General features: G+C 50.5%; 1 protein-coding gene across 2 annotated transcripts in view; it reads right to left on the reverse strand.

Moving 5' to 3' along the window:
- The window catches only part of LOC137432867 (5-hydroxytryptamine receptor 3A-like), a 102054-nt gene that overhangs the window by 70260 nt on the left and 15523 nt on the right, over window positions 1-16271 (reverse strand). For both annotated transcript variants that reach the window (XM_068125131.2, XM_068125132.2), the window contains exon 2: window positions 3511-3674. In XM_068125131.2, coding sequence (XP_067981232.2) covers window positions 3511-3674 — 164 coding nt within the window. The remainder of the gene's footprint in view (window positions 1-3510; window positions 3675-16271) is intronic.

The raw sequence follows: 16271 nt of genomic DNA on the forward strand, positions 1-16271 counted from the left end.
ATTCAGTTTTATAATACCCCATTATAAACCGTAGGATTGGTGCGTTACACGTAGACGTAGAGCGTTGCGTCACAAAATGTGCCGTCCGCTGGGCGGGATATTGCAGATATTGAGGGGAGGGGAGGAAGGTCTCTGTTGTTTTGTGGTATGTACTCAGGAAGGTCTCTGTTGTTTTGTGGTATGTACTCAGGAAGACGTGGAGGGGGATGTCGTTTGGCAAGTCATTCTGACGGATGTAGTTGGCAGGAGCAGAGCAGACCAAAATTTAGGTGGAATGAAGTGGTGAAGATGGGCATGAGAGAAGTTTGTGTGTGGAGAAGATGCTCGGGCTAGAGGAGTGTCGAGAGGAAAAACTTAAGCGGCCGACCTCACAAGAAGGTGGGATTAATTAGGGCTATTGAAGTAGTAGTAGTAGTAGTAGTAGTAGTAGTAGTAGTAGTAGTAGTAGTAGTAGTCGTAGTAGTAGTCTGATATTAATAGGTTGGCAAGCCTGGTCTTGGCCTAACTTGGTTGGCAAGCCTGGTCTTGGTGGCTGGCGTAAGATCCTAGGACTTTGAGTTCAAGAACCTGCCGTGCTGTTGAACTTTACACCAGTTTGGGTTGAATCAGCCAGTCATATTTCTGAGGTTGGCAAAATGAGTACCAGCTTATTGGGAACTGTTGCACCTGTTGGTGGCACTGTTGCACCTCCAGAAAAATGATGAAATCAGCAACCACAGACTGCTTACAAACCAACAACAACAATAGGTCGATGATTCGCAATGAAAGGTGGTACCCAGTTTACTTGTGGAGTATTCAACTTTCTAAGTAGGTGTTTGAGATTTACCAAAAATTCATAGGAAAGGTGGTTCTAACACAAACTAGATGGTATTCATAGAATACTTACCCCGCGCAATCAATTTGGTGCGAGCCAACTCTTCTGTTTTTTTAAAGGGGTTTTTTGATCCAATATGGATGGCAGACCACGTGAGCGATGACATCATACATTTACATTCTCTAATTCTAATATAATTGTTGTGTAGATCATGCTCAATAATTTTCAAACTGATCGGACTAAGCGTTGTACTTGTCGAATTATGATGTCATAATTGAGGCCCCAATGACGTCATCGTTAACAAGACCTATTCCCCATGCGGAGTTCTTTACAATGAGCCACGTTTAAATTTTTTCCATGCAGTGGTTTTGGAGATATGGAAGTGCAAAGCCTTTCAGTTTTTCCAAGATAGTGACTGTACCACATGACCTATGACGTCATGATTATCATTAAAAATTACACAGGAAGAGGTGCTGCAATCGTGAAAGTTTTGTGTCGATCGGACCAACAGTTGCAGAGAAAAAAAATTCATACTGATCGGATCAAGCGTACTTGTCAAATGATGACGTCTCAATGAAGGCATCGATGACATCATCTTACCATATCTTATTCCGGAACTGACCCATGGCGAGTACTTGACAAGGAGCCGTGTTTCTATTTTTTTTTTCCATGGAGTGGTTTCGGAGATATAGAGGTACAAATTTTTTCCAAGATGGCATCATAATTATCATTTTAAAAATTATACAGGCTGAGGCACCCCTATGGAGAAAATGTTGTGTCAATCGGACCAACGGTTGCCGAGAAAATGAATTTTTAAAATGCAGACATGCACGTACGTACATACGCCACATGTACAGACGCAACCGATTGCTTAACCTCACTTTTCGCTTCGCGAGCGCAGGGTAACAAGCAAGAGAATTCCTTAAACAACAAGTGACAATAGACAGGGTGATCCAATGGAAGTTGTGAATGTCCAATTGTTTTTCTGTTTAACCATATAACAGTTCTTATTTTTCTTTTTTTCGGATCAGCTGAATAGACATGCTTGATGGAAGGTATGTATTGTGTACCTTACCGACTGACCACTGAAAATCCAGATGTGTTATCAAGTTGATGATATACATACAGTGTTATATCTGGGGCTACATAAATATGGAGTTTATAAAACCAGTCCATGGCTAAGATGACCATCATAATTAAAATAAAAACTATTTTGTTTCATTAAAAAGACCAGTACATACATACTGTTACGTTTATGGGGGGTAGGCAATGGAATACCTTAGGCCAGGTAGGATTGTATAGGTAGTGTGCTCAGATTGTCGTGAAGAAGAAGAAACACCCATGTAATTAAGTAGGGAATCCGTTAGACCGGATGTCGCGTAAGTGTATAATTGTCTCCATAGCGACGAGTGGGGCTATGTTAATTAGGTAGGGTTTAAGGGTATTAATTCCATGTATGCAAATGACTGCTGTGATTTTTCCCTTGTTCCTTATGACACTACACTACATACACTACCAGCCCAGCGATCGGCGCGTAATTATAAACACTAAATAAAGTAACCGGAACCAGGACATTCAAGTACTGATGCCACCAGCCGAGTCATCGCAACACCAAGCAAGCAGGACCGTGAGGCCCTGCCCCAAAAGGTGATGATTGGTTGGGGCGATGGAGCAATGAGATGGACTCTTTGATTGGAGCATGCGCGGACGTCATCAGATGACGTTCGAGACCGGAGAACAAAAAAGCTAAGGCCTCTTGCGCTGGGATTCTCGTTGCATGCGGTCGCAGTTCGTGCACTCTCCGTGCTGGCCTTCGCTGCGAGCAGTCGCCTTTCCGATCCCTCTGTTCCTGGCTGCAAGTGAAGGCGGATGCATCCTTTCCCTGATTCCTTGGTGCTGGCTTCGTGACGGCTGGGCTTGGTGCCGTGTGTGCCTGAAAGGAACGTCGGGGCTCGGGGCAGCAGAGTGAGGAGGACATGGGAGGAGCTTGGGCCTGTTCGCTTGCGTTGGTGTGGCAGTGAACGCAGCTTTGCGCCAAGGCATGATTTCCCATGCAGGGTCGCGGGGCCTGTGAAGACCCCGGACGGTCAAGGGAACCAGAGCTGAGTACCCGCTAACATTCATTACACACACATTTATTTTCCATTTTTTTCCCCCTTGTGTTGTATACGAGTCCAATGGGGGCACTCCAATTCCGAATTTTAGTTTACTGTGCATTATTTATTGATCCCTGGCATTTCTTTTATTAAACCCGGTATTGTTACATTTTAATTCCTCGCCCTGGCCCGTTTATCTGTCGGTGATTCGGAAAACCACCCGTGCCGCGTACGCCCCTGCAGGTAAGTCACTCTCCGTTCCCTTGCGTGTAAAGAAGACTGCTATAGATGGACTGAATGCCTCAGAGGTAAGCTCGATCGGTCATTCGTTCGAGGCCGATCTTTAACGGCACGGACACAATACTTAAAGATTTGTCATTGACCGACACCAATAATGTATCGTTGTTAAAGAAAAACATTTTGAACACTAACATTAATCACTTTATGTCAATTTTACTCCACACAAAATAACAATTACCGTGTAGGTCTTATAACCTTGAAATTTTAAATCACCCCAAATATCCATGGTCTCTTTAACACTCGGAAATAGCTACAAGGAGTTGATTTGACAGAACATGACATTGCCATGACATGACTTACCACTGCGATAGATTTCACGTTTGTGAGATTGACATACGCCGTCATCACAGTGTGCTGGCTGCGCACGGGCCTCACGTACCGGCTGTAATTCTTCATGAGGTCCTCAAGTAGCCTCACCATGGGGAAGTCCTCTCCAAATACAGGGTCTACACCAATGGCTTGCACTGCACGAGATCATCACATCACCAGATTAAACAAACTGGTGAGATACCCATGCTATGCACGGGTGGGAGGCCAGAAGCAAACAGGCAATGCAGATACGGCATATGCTAAAGCATGAAACCAATAAATTCCACATTCCTATAGCACCTTCAGCCGCACATCAGACATGGACAGCAAGTTCGTGAAGGACTTCCATGAAAAACGTACCCGTTCACAAACAAACAGGTACGTTCACGTATAGAAACATCAATCGTGAGTCCGTGGCGAATCTGCATATGGCGATCCGCGAAGTTCACGTCAGAAAGCAGAAACCATCACAGCATGCCGTCATTCACTTGAACTCGATATCTCTTTTTTCATTCCAAACAACATAACTGTAATCACAAATTAATCACAAAATAAACTTTCAACAACATTGTTAATGTTTCCTTCATTGTAAAAATTACCAAGCCAACAGTTAAAAGGATTTTGAGCCGATAGGTGTTACGGCCTCGGCAGGATCGATGGAGACAGCGATCTGTTGGCTTATACACCGCCCAGATAGCTATGTGGAATTCTTTCATGTAGATATTAAACCAACGTCGTTTGAACTCTGCCAGAGGTCATTATTTACTTTTAATGATGTTTATATACGAATCAAAAAGAAGATAATTGGTTTTGGGTCGTCCTTTCTGCATATCTCGTGGGATTGTGAGTTGGAGAGACTGCCATGATGGCGGGGAGGGGGTTGGCATTCTCTCAAGCTGGGATTCAACCCATGTCCTTATAAAAGGTCTTTGTCCGAGGTCACCGAGTGCGATCGGTGCAGCGATCAGCGCAGCCGTTTGTGCGGCACCCGGGAAAATAACGTTATGCGGGAGTCCAAACCTGAAAATGCTGGAGGCGAAAGCTGAAAGCCTATTTTACTCCAGGGGATCCCAGGATTACCACCCAAAATATTGTTGCGATCGGTTCAGCCATTTTTGCGGTACCTTCGAACGGATGGACAGACAGACAGATGGACGGACAGACAGACGGACGGACATTTGGTGAATTATAGTAAGATCACCGGATAAATGTATCACCCTGTAATTATTGATGAGGTCCTCAAGGAGCCTCACCCTGGGGAAGTCCTCTCCATATACAGGGTCTACACCAAGTTGTTGCACTGCACCAGATCATCACAGAACCAGATTAAATGAATCACCAGTCGAGCGCATCATGGCGGGAAGGCGGGAAAAAGCCCAGCACTCACTGCAAGTGCGATCGCACAGAACTGCATAACAGCGAAATCTCATACACCAAACTCGCATAAATCAAGGGGTTTCTGTATATATATATATATGTATAATATATATATATATATATATATATATATATATATATATATATATATATACATATATATATATATATTTATATACATATATATATATATATTTATATACATATATATATATATATATATATAATGTATATATATTATATATAATGTATATATATAATGTATATATGTATGTATAAATGTATATGTATAATGTATATATGTATGTATATATGTATAATGTATATATGTATATATATATATATATATATATATATATATATATATATATATATATATGTATAATGAATATATGTATATATATGTATATATATATATATATATATATATATATATATATATATATATATATATATATATATATATTGTTGCGGATATGAGGATTGTATTTTTTTTTATTGTGTGTATTGTATTGTGGTAAATTGCTGTGTAACATTGTTGATTATGGCCCCTCCTGCCTCCAGAGTTGTGTAAAGGTTAAAAGGGCATCCCGGTAGTTAATTCCATGAAACACCACATTGAAGGACACGATAAAACCCTTGTTCAGTAGTTTATATCCTTATTATGTGTTTTAGAGTAAGGCCTTGTCTTCCATTAGAATGACACTCCATTGTACCAAGTGAAAAAGATAGATTCCCTTCATTCCCATTCCCAAAAACCTCCATTTCCCCTTTCGTCGATTGGCAATTACATCCCCTCCAAAGCCGCCATTGACCACGAGGCAGGGTTGGGGAAGAAAGGCAGGTCCCCACCTCGTCATAGAGGGGAGGAGTGAGTCAGCCCCACTCAACCAACCACGAACAAGGGGTTGGACTTGGAAAGGGTGTGGAAAGAAACATCAAGGAGGTTCGCGAAGGTTGAGGGGCGGGGCCTATATAACCCGCGGCGGGACGTTCCCCAAAGAGAGTCACAGGGAGAGTCGCAAAGAGAGTGCAAAAAGGTCCAGAGCTGAGCTGAGCTGCGTGGTGAGATGAGCTGAGATCTGAGATGGGCTATGACAAGAGCTGAGTTGTGAGGTCCAAAAGCAGAGGTCATCCAGGGAAGCGCAACAGCCTGCTATTCGTCACCTTGCTCACCAGCGGCAGCGTCTACAGCAGCAGCAGCAGCAGCGTCTACAGCAGCAACAAGACTCGACAGCCATTTGGGGCCTGGACGGCAGTTTGGAGCAAGGCCGCGAAGGGACGGCGGCTGCCGAACGCGCCGATCGTGCTGCCAGCTCCGGACCCATTGGACTTTCCTCTCTTTCCAGCCATTCCTGCCTGCAAGTTCCCCATTTGCGTACGTGAGTTTGTTTTGTTTGTTCTGTCCTGGGTAGTAATTAAGTCCGTATAAGCTAGTAATTTGCACTGTGTTACCTGCTTTTTCATGTCCCCTGTAAATAACCGTGACTGCTCTTTTTGCTTATGTGTGTGTAGATAATAAACCCCGTTACTCTTCTGTACGTCTTCTTCTTCCTCTTTGCATTCGTCATCTTAGTCTTTTCCCGATTGAATAGCTGTGGCGCGATACGGCCAACGTCGGGTGAATCGGGTGAGTCAGGGAAAAACTGTTCGGCCGCGGTACCTCCGCTCGGTAAATAACATCTAATCCGCGGACCGTAAAAATTGGTGTCAGGAGTGTCGGATTCGGACTTGAAGCGTTTAACACGCTCAAAATTACAAAGTACCGAAATTGCTTTTGTTTTACAAAACCCGAATTTTGAAATCGCGCCATGGCTGGTCAAGGCGACGGTATGCCGGTGGGTGAGCTAGAAGAGGGGTTAGGAGTAACGCAGGATCAAATGGAGGGGAGCAATGAGGAGGTGGTTGAGGAGGTATCAGGTGCACAAAATGGCGCTCTCGCGCACGAGGTTTCAGGCGCGCAAAAAGGCGCCTCGCACGAGCGCCCGGTAGCCGAGCCCACTGTATCAGCGGGCATTAACATGCAGCCGATTGACATGCAGGCCCTCATTGCGCAGCTACAGGCAGCTGTACAGATGAGTATGGGAGACCAAATTGGAGGTTTGATAAACAGTATGGGGGTAATGAGGGACGAAGCGAGGGCTGATAGTGAGCGATTGGGGGGCGAAATGGGGGGCAAAATGGGAGAAATGGGGGAATGGCTAGAAGCTAAATTTGAGGGATTAGACAAGAAATTTGAGGGGTTAGACAATAATTTTGAGGGATTAGACAAGAAATTTGAGGGGTTAGACAATAATTTTAAGGGATTAGACAAGAAATTTGTGGGGTTAGACAATGGGATAGAAGGGGTGAAACATGGGTTAACGGGGGTGGAAAATAGAATGGCTGCCCAGGAGAATCAGTTAGAGGGGGTGAAAATGGGTTGAGGGGGTTAGAAGGTAGGATGGAAGACAAATTGCGGGAGATAGGGGAGCAATCCGCCCGAGAAATTAAACAAATGGGAGAGCAGATAGAGGAGGTAAAAATCGGGGTAGAAACCAAATTGGATGCTCAGAGGGATGAATTGGGACAGATGAGGGTGGCATCTACAAAATAGAGGGAGGATATGAAGGAGGAGATACGACGAGGTGTAAGTGAGGAGGTCTCGGGGGTACGCGAGGAGGTAAAGCGAGGTGAAAATAGTATAGAGAAAGAGGTGAGAAATGGGACGGCAAAGTTACAAGGGGGCATAGAAGATCTGACGGAGGAAGTGGAACAGCTGACGGAGGGACAAAAAGAACTAACGGAGCAGGTTCAAAGGAACACTGCGGTACTAGGAGGGTTAAAAGCGACACAAAACGACATAAAAAATGACTTGATAGCGACACAGAGGCAATGTCAGATGGTACGTGAGGGACTGACAATGAGGTTGGATGAGGTGACAGAGGTAATGGAGATGAAGGACCGGCAGGTGAGGACGCACATAGAAACGGTCAAGGTAGCCTTAGAGGACGAAATTGAGGAGACGCACCGGGAAATAAAAGAGGTGAAGAAAAAGTTAGAGGAAGTGGAAGAAGGGGTGAGTGAAATTAAGAAGAGACGGACAAAAACTAAGAGAGAAATACAGGAGGAGGTGATGGAATATGTACAAGGTCGGTGCTCAACTCATAAATATGTGCTCACTAACCAAATAAAGAGTTTGCAGGTGGTGAAGGAGGTGCGGAGACGAGGTGCCAAGGTGAGTGGCGATATACGAGGAAATGTATATGATGTGAGGGGAGCTTCAGTCGGCTTGGGGGTTGATTTGGATCCGGGTGTTCGTGAAAGGCCGTTGGTGAAGTGTGCGACAGGTCTGGTGTGCGAAGGAGGAGGTGTGCGAGAATGTGCGACTCTGGGGTGTGTGAGGAAAAAGTGCGCGCCGAGGAGTGAGGGTGCTGTCGAGAGTGAGTCGGTCGTAGCGCGTGTGCGAGGGAGCACATGGAAGCGCGTAGTGAGGAGTGTTACAGAGGATGTAATGGAAGCATCCACGCCTGTGGTGAGTGTTACGGAGGGTGTAAAGGGAGAGTGTGCACGAGAAAGGTGTGTAACGGACGGGTGCATGGGGAAAGAGCGCGCTGTCAAGAGTAAGGGAGAATGCATGCCTGTGGTGAGTGTTACAGAGGGTGTAATGGGAGAGTGTGTGCAAGAGTGTGCGCGAGAAAGGTGTGTAACGGACGGGTGCATGAGGAAAGAGTGCGCTGTCAAGAGTAAGGGAGAATGCACGCCTGTGGTGAGTGTTACGGAGGAAGTAACGGGAGAGTGTGCGCAAGAGAGTGTGTGAGAAAGGTGTGTAACGGACAGGTGCATGGGGAAAGAGTGCGCTGTCAAGAGTGAGGGAGAATGCATGCCTGTGGTGAGTGTTACAGAGGGTGTAACGGGAGAGTGTGCGCAAGAGTGTGCGCGAGAAAGGTGTGTAACAGACGGGTGCATGAGGAAGGAGTGCGCTGGCGAGAGTAAGGGTGAGTGCGCGACCGAGAGTGGAGGTGAGAGTAGTAAGAGTGACATGGAGCGTGAGTTGGTTGTGACAGGTGAGAGAGGATGTACACCTGGAATGGAAGGATGCACACCTGTAATGGTAGAGCGTGTGTGGGAATGCACACTGGAATTAGTAGTGAGGAACGTGGTTGGGTGTGCGAGTGAGAGCACACCTGTGGTTGTCACAGAGGAGGTGACCGAGGAGGGAGCGCGGAGAGGTGTGTTGGTGAGGTGTGCGAACGACGAGTGTGTGCAAAGGTGTTCGGTGGTCAGGTGTGTGACCAAGTCTGTGAGCAGAATGAGTGTACCTGGGTGTGTAAGAGAAGGTGCAATGACGAGGAGCATGGGAACAGCTGGATGTATGAGCAAGGAACGGGCTGCGGGGTGTAAGCATGCAGGTGAGGCATCGACGGTAACCGGGTTAGCGGTTAGAACGACATTTAGCCGAATCGGGCCCTCGGTGCATGCCGGGTTTCGCGTGCTGCGAGGACCAGCGGGGATCCGAACCACGGCGGGTTCGAAAGGACCGCCGTACGTGATCCACGCTGGGCCGCGCTTGGAATGGCCGCGTCCGTGCTCCGCTAGGCGGAACGGGCAGCCCGATAGGAAGGGTCGTCATGGCGACCCCTTTTTGTTGAGGCGTTCCGGCAGGTCGAGATCGGGCCCGGGGATGGCTCCGTGCCGAGGTGGTGCGTGGGATCTCGGCCCGGGTAAACCTTCTTCCCTGCACCGAGTGCCGGACACATCCAGCCGCCGGCACCAAACAACCTGCATTCATTGCTCGGCTGTACGAAGCCGGGCTGTGGAAGTGAATTGGCGCACCGAGAGGCATTAGTAAGTCGACTGTAATGATGAGGATAGTGGTCTGGACCCGAAATTAGAAAAACAAAATTTGATGATTGGCAAAGGATTGGCAGTAATGATTGGCAGATGATGGGTAGTGATTGGCAAATTTTTGATTTGTGGAAATTGGACGAGCAAAATTAATAGTAAGAGATGCCCCATGTGATGGGATGGCCAATCCACCATCCCTCACAGCGGGGGGCAAAGGAGCACTAGTTTTATGGGGTATATGGCAGTGTAAGTTCGCCAAGGGAGGGTTTGGATAATGTGTAGGGCCCTAGAGATTGACATTAGGTAACGGTAAGGTTAGTTAGTGACAATGACACCTGTAGTGGGGATGCAGGTAGATTAGAGTGGATGATAATGACGAGGGAGCGCAATAGTTTAAAGGGGCGACTGGGAAGCGCAAGTTTCAGAGGGGAGTAGTTAGATGAGATGATGCCGTGTGAGTGTTGGAGGTGTATTTAGAAGTGTATTGTGAAAAGTGTATGGTGACCAGGTGTGATTGCACAGGTGTGCAACTGAACAGGTGTATGGAGCAGTGTATGAGGGAGTGATAGTGATGTGTGTTGTGTTGACCAACTGGTCCAGGAAGAGGAGGAGGGTGCAGGTGGCACCAGGTAAGAGTGCACAGGTGTGCAACAACAGGTGTATGGAGAATGGTTGTGTGGAATACATGGAGTGTGGAATACATGGAGTGTGGAATATAAGGAGTATTGGAATGGATGGTCGTGCAGTGAGTATGGTGGAAACTATGGAGTGGAGTGGATGGTGCGAAGGTGTGAATGGAGGAAGGATGGACCCCCATCACGAATACCCGGGGCGGGTAGTGTAAGTGTTAGGTAGAGGGTATAGGTAAATTGTGGTTGGATATTGGCATCTGTGGTGCGGGTGGAAGAATGGTGATTGGATGGGTGCATTAGTGTTGTGGAAATGGCTGGGCGTGTAGCCTGTTAGTGTGTGTAGTTGGTTTGGGCACTCCACCACTGTGAGGATGTCGGCCAGGTGAGGCCGCAGGTGGGCTCTGGGAGCCGGTAGAGTTGTTGTGGATGGGGCCCGAGGATCCGGAGGACGGACCCGGGTAGCCCAGTGCCAGAGGGCACCGAGTGGGGTGACAGAGCCAGGAGGGGCCTTCCCCAGTTAGTTAGGTTAGGGTGAGGAGCTAGGTAAGCTCGGGTGGCAACTGCAGTGGTGGAGGTATGCAGGTGGGAAGACCTGCTGGGAGAGCTGCACGACCCAGCCCAGAAATTGTGCAGGGCACCGGGAGATGAATCGGGGGAGTGAGACCCCAAATTGAGAAGCACCACAGTTTGGTCAATGGGAATTGGTTTTTAGAACCCATAGTGTAAGTTGGCCAATGGATTGGCAGGGAAAGACCCCGGGTAGAGTAAAGAGTGTTAAAGTCATTTAGAGGGTAGATAGGATGAAGGATCTCCTTGCACCATCTGCATCCACTCACCTGAGATGACGTACCTCCACACCATGCCAGGTTGTTTTTATTATTTTTGATGCAAATGTTTTGGATTGTGAGACGCATCATGACGTGGGTGTGACATTGTGCTTTGTTGTACCATCTCTTCCTCCTTATGAGGATTGATGACGAATTGGGTGATGGCAAATTTTGGTTAGAGGGATTGTGGTGACGAATTTGGTATAAGGGAAATATGGGGAGACGTGACAGTAGCGACGAATTTGTAAATGTGTAGATTTTTGTACTTATGGGGTAAGGGCAAGGGTAGTGTAGGTGACAGGGGGGTGACGTACGGTAGGGACGAGCTTTCTCACTTCGTCCTCCGTACGCATTTCACCTTGCATTGCCTTTGTTGATGTGTACCCTTGTGACCTTACCCCTCGCTCATCTGTCTCTCCCCCCTTTTGTCTCCCACATGACCTGTGCGCCATTGGGCGCCGAGGGGAGCATGCGTGAGTCGGCCATTGTGCGCCTGGAACTCCCAGAACCAGCTGTCTGCATCGATGCACCACATTATGGACCACATGTCTGTGGCCGAGCACCACTGATGGACCCCATGGGTTGGGGCATGGCCCCTCTGCTGGAACCGGCCATGAGGGCCCGAAATCTTGCTGGCGGACCTTGGCCACAGGGCACCGATGCCCCACAGGTGAACCACACTAGTCGGCCCCTGTGGGCCATAAATAAATAAAAATGGACACGTTGGGTGCATTTCATTTTATGCTCAAATAGGCCGCCAGTAAGAAAATGAAAGGAAATGACAACCTCTGGAAGAAAGTAAATAGCCAGCTGAGGGAGCCGAAGAGCAAGAGATCACCTGCAGGGTTAGGGGTTGTTGATTTTATTTTTATTATTGAACATTGATGAACTGTGGTGACTGCACCGATTGGTGCTTGAGGGTGTGTTGGTGCGTTTTGGGTGCTTTCATGGTGCATTGATGCAGAGCAGACTGTCCAGAGCAGACTGCCCTGACTGCCCTGCTCGGCGCAGAGCAGACTGCCCTGCTCGGCGCGGACTTTCTATGTGCGCATGGGCTGTTGGTCGACGTTAAGCGCAGACGTCTCGTCTAGGCCGAAACCTTCAGCTCGTTCGCTTGTTCGCTGAGCGGCTCGTTGAGCAGCTCGCTGAGCGTAGTCTGTACGCTTCCGGCAGCGGACGGGTTATCCGCCTCCTCGCCAGTTTCCCGGCCCTCACGCGGCCCACCTTTTCAGTGGTGGCCGTCAAACACGGGGTGGAGCACCATATCCCCATGGTCGGGCCACCGGTCTACGCCCGGGCACGCCGCCTCGGCCCCACGAAGCTTGCCGTGGCGAAAGCGGGGTTCGCCATGCTGGAGCGGCTGGGTATCGTACGGCGCTCCAACAGCACATGGGCTTCTCCTCTGCACATTGTGCCAAAGCCCGGCGGATGGCGGCCGTGCGGCGACTACCGCCGGCTCAACGATGCCACCACCCCCGACCGCTACCCGGTCCCACACATTCAAGACTTTTCCGCCCGGTTGGCAAACACGACCGTGTTCTCCAAGGTGGACCTCATCCGGGGCTACCACCAGGTCCCCGTACGACCGGACGATGTCCCAAAGACGGCCGTCATCACCCCTTTTGGCCTCTTTGAGTTCCTGCGAATGCCTTTTGGGTTAAAGAATGTGGCCCAGGCGTTCCAGCGGCTCATGGACAGCGTCTTGCGCGACTTACCTTTCATCTACGTCTACCTGGACGACATCCTAGTCACGAGCGCGTCCCGGGAGGAGCACCTGCTCCACCTCCGCACGCTCTTCGAACGCCTGGGTCAGCATGGCCTGATCATTAACCCCGCGAAGTGCCGTTTCGGCGTCACCGCCATCGACTTCCTGGGGCACCGCATCACTAGGCATGGGGCCGTCCCTTTACCGGCTAAGGTGGAGGCGGTCAGGGATTTCCCGTGCCCCCACATGATCAAGGGGCTCCAGGAATTCCTGGGAATGGTAAATTTTTACCACCGCTTCGTGCCCCACGTCGCCCAGCTCCCCCGTCCCCTGCACGAGGCCCTCCGGGGCAAGCCGGACAAAGGTGACATCGCCTGGTCGGAGCCGATGGCCGCGGCGTTTGCGGGCGCAAAGCTGGCCCTGGCCAACGCCACCATGCTGGCGCAACTGGCGCCCTATGCACCGATCGCCCTCACCACCAACGCGTCGGACTACGCGGTGGGCACGGTGCACGAGCAGTGGGTGCGTGGTGCTTGGCAACCGCTGGCGTTTTTTAGCCGGCAGCTTCGCCCGCACGAACGCCGCTACAGCACCTTCGACCGCGAGCTGCTCGGGCTCCACCTGGCGGTCCGACACTTCCGCCATCTGCTGGAGGGCCGCCCGTTCACGGCTTTCGTTGACCACAAGCCCCTTGTGTTCGCGATGGCCAAGGTCGCCGAGCCATGGTCGGCACGGCAGCAGTGTCACCTCTCTGCTGTGTCCGAGTACACGACGGACATCCGTCACGTCGCGGGTAAAGACAACCCGGTGGCGGATTGCCTTTCCCAGTCTGTCGCACACGCGGTCCACCTCGGGATCGACTATGCCCGGATGGCGGAGGACCAGACCGCCGACCCCGGCGTCCAGGCCTTGCGGACCACCGTCATGGGCCTCCGCGTCACCGAGGTGCCGTTCGACGTCGCGGGCGCGGCCCTCCTGTGGAACGTCTCCCTCAGCCGGCCTCGCCCCATCGTGCCCGCCGGCTGGCAGCGCCTGGTTTTCGACGCCATCCACGGCCTGTCCCAACCGGGCACGAAGGCCTCCCAGAAGCTCGTCGGGGCGAAGTTCGTCTGGCATGGCCTCAGGAAGGACGTCCGCGACTGGGCCAGGACGTGCCTCGCGTGCCAGCGCGCAAAGGTCCACCGCCACACCCGGGCCCCATTGGCCCCGTTTACGGTGCCCGAGCGTCGGTTCGACCACGTCCACGTCGACTTGGTGGGACCTCTGCCCCCCTCGCGGGGGTTCATCCACGTCCTCACCATGGTGGACCCCACCACCCAGTGGCTGGAGGCCGTGCCCTTGGCGGCAACGACTGCGGCTGACATCGCACACGCTTTCATCGCCACGTGGGATGCCCGGTTTGGTGCCCCCTCGGACATCTCGTCCGATCGCGGCTCCCAGTTCACCTCGGAGCTCTGGGGCGCGGTGGCGCAAGGGCTCGGCGTCAAACTGACACCACGGCCTACCACCCCCAGGCCAATGGCCTGTGTGAGCGCTTTCATCGCTCCATGAAGGCCGCACTCCGGGCCAGCCTCCACGACGGCAGCTGGGCCGACAGGCTCCCCTGGGTCCTGCTGGGCCTCAGGACGGCGCCCAAGGACGACCTGCGCACGTCCTCGACGGAGCTAGTCTTCGGACAGCGGCTGCGGGTGCCAGGCGAGTTTATCCCCGACTCCACGGCTCCTTGGTCCGCAGCGCAACAACGCTCCACCCTGCAGGAGGCCACCAGGAGGTTCGCCCCTGTGCCCACGGCACACCACGGTTGCCCGCCCTCCAACGTCGCCCCGGAGCTTCGCACGGCGGAGTACGTTTTCATCCGACACGACGCCCACCGGGCACTGCTGCGGCCCCCATACGACGGGCCTTTCCACGTGCTGGAGACCGGGGACAAACATTTTACCGTGGACATCGGCGGTGCCCCGGATCATATCTCCGTGGACCGCCTCAAGCTGGCCCACCTCGATCTGGACCACCCCCCGCAAGCAGCTCTGCCTCCGCGTCGAGGGCGCCCCTCGGCGGTCAGACCCCCGGCACCCCCCAGCCCCGCCATCCCGCTACCCCCCAGCCCTGCACGCATCGCCAGGGGGCGTTTTGGCTGGGTCATCCGGCTTCCCGCAAGCTCACCCTTCAGGTGCATGGGAATTCTGGGGGGGCGCATGTGGCGGGCACAAGGGGTAATAATTCTGCGCACCAGTGGGTGGCGCGAGTGTCCAGGCGGGGAACTGAAATGCATGCCCGGCCTTTCGGCCGATCGGCCACGCCCGGGGGCAAGGCGTGGCCTCGGGACATATATGCGGGCTCTAAGCTCGAGCCCGCCCAGTGCTGAGATGCGAGCTCTTCATAAAGACTCTTGTTTGTATCCACACGTTGTGGCCTACCTCTCTGGCAATCGAGTCATGTGTGCACAGCACCACAATAACATCATTCTTAAAGTACGACATTCACATACTAGTACCCGACTGCAAAGCCGCAATGAGCCGGCGAAGCCAAAGCCTCTTGCCACTATTTTACCCATCACTATGGCATCAGTAGGTTAGGTAGTTGGTAGTAGGTAGGTGTAGTAGGTACCGTCGGTGTAGTATGTGTAGTAGGTGTAGTAGGTGTAGCAGGTGTAGTAGGTACCATTTGCATTCTGGATGAGATTAAAATTGATAAAATTTACTTCTTGATTAATTCGGTGAATTCCGTCTCAACTTCGGATATTTCCGGCCGTGAAAAACTATCCCCTACGGCCGCGAGATTTCTAAAAAATAATTCTTCGTCATTTTTAGAATATTTGACACAGTTTTCACCCTCCGAAACGCGTAATAAGCTTTTTTGAAATACTTTTTCAAATGCTCGAATCTCATTGGTTCCGGTGTTTGGTGACGATTTTCGTTGAAGATAACGAGGTTGGTCTTAACGTATTTTAATTACAAATTAGAGGTGCATTAGATTGTGAATCAAAGAAAGACGGGTGAAACAAACTCCTATTGAACTTTTTCGCAATTGTTTTATGCAAACTTCCGCATCCAGTCGATGGCGGCCTCCATTGCATGATTTGGTTTTAGAAATATTTTTTCAAATGCTCGAATCTCATTGGTTCCGGTGTTTGGTGATGCTTTTCGTTGAAGATAACCAGGCCCGTGCGGGCCGAGGTTGGTCTTAAAGTATTATAATAATAAATTTGAGGTGCATAAGATTGTGAATCAAACAAAGACGGGTGAAAGAAACTCCTATTGAACGTTTTTCAATTTGTTATGCATACTTCCGCATCCGCAAGATGGCGGCCTCCATTGCGCTTCGGAATTCTCAAGCCAAGGCATAATCTGATTTTCGACATAATACGTACGCGTTTATTGACAA

This window comes from Myxine glutinosa, chromosome 8 (assembly GCF_964187855.1).
Source record: "Myxine glutinosa chromosome 8, kmMyxGlut1.1, whole genome shotgun sequence".
In the NCBI taxonomy this organism is placed as follows: domain Eukaryota; kingdom Metazoa; phylum Chordata; class Myxini; order Myxiniformes; family Myxinidae; genus Myxine; species Myxine glutinosa.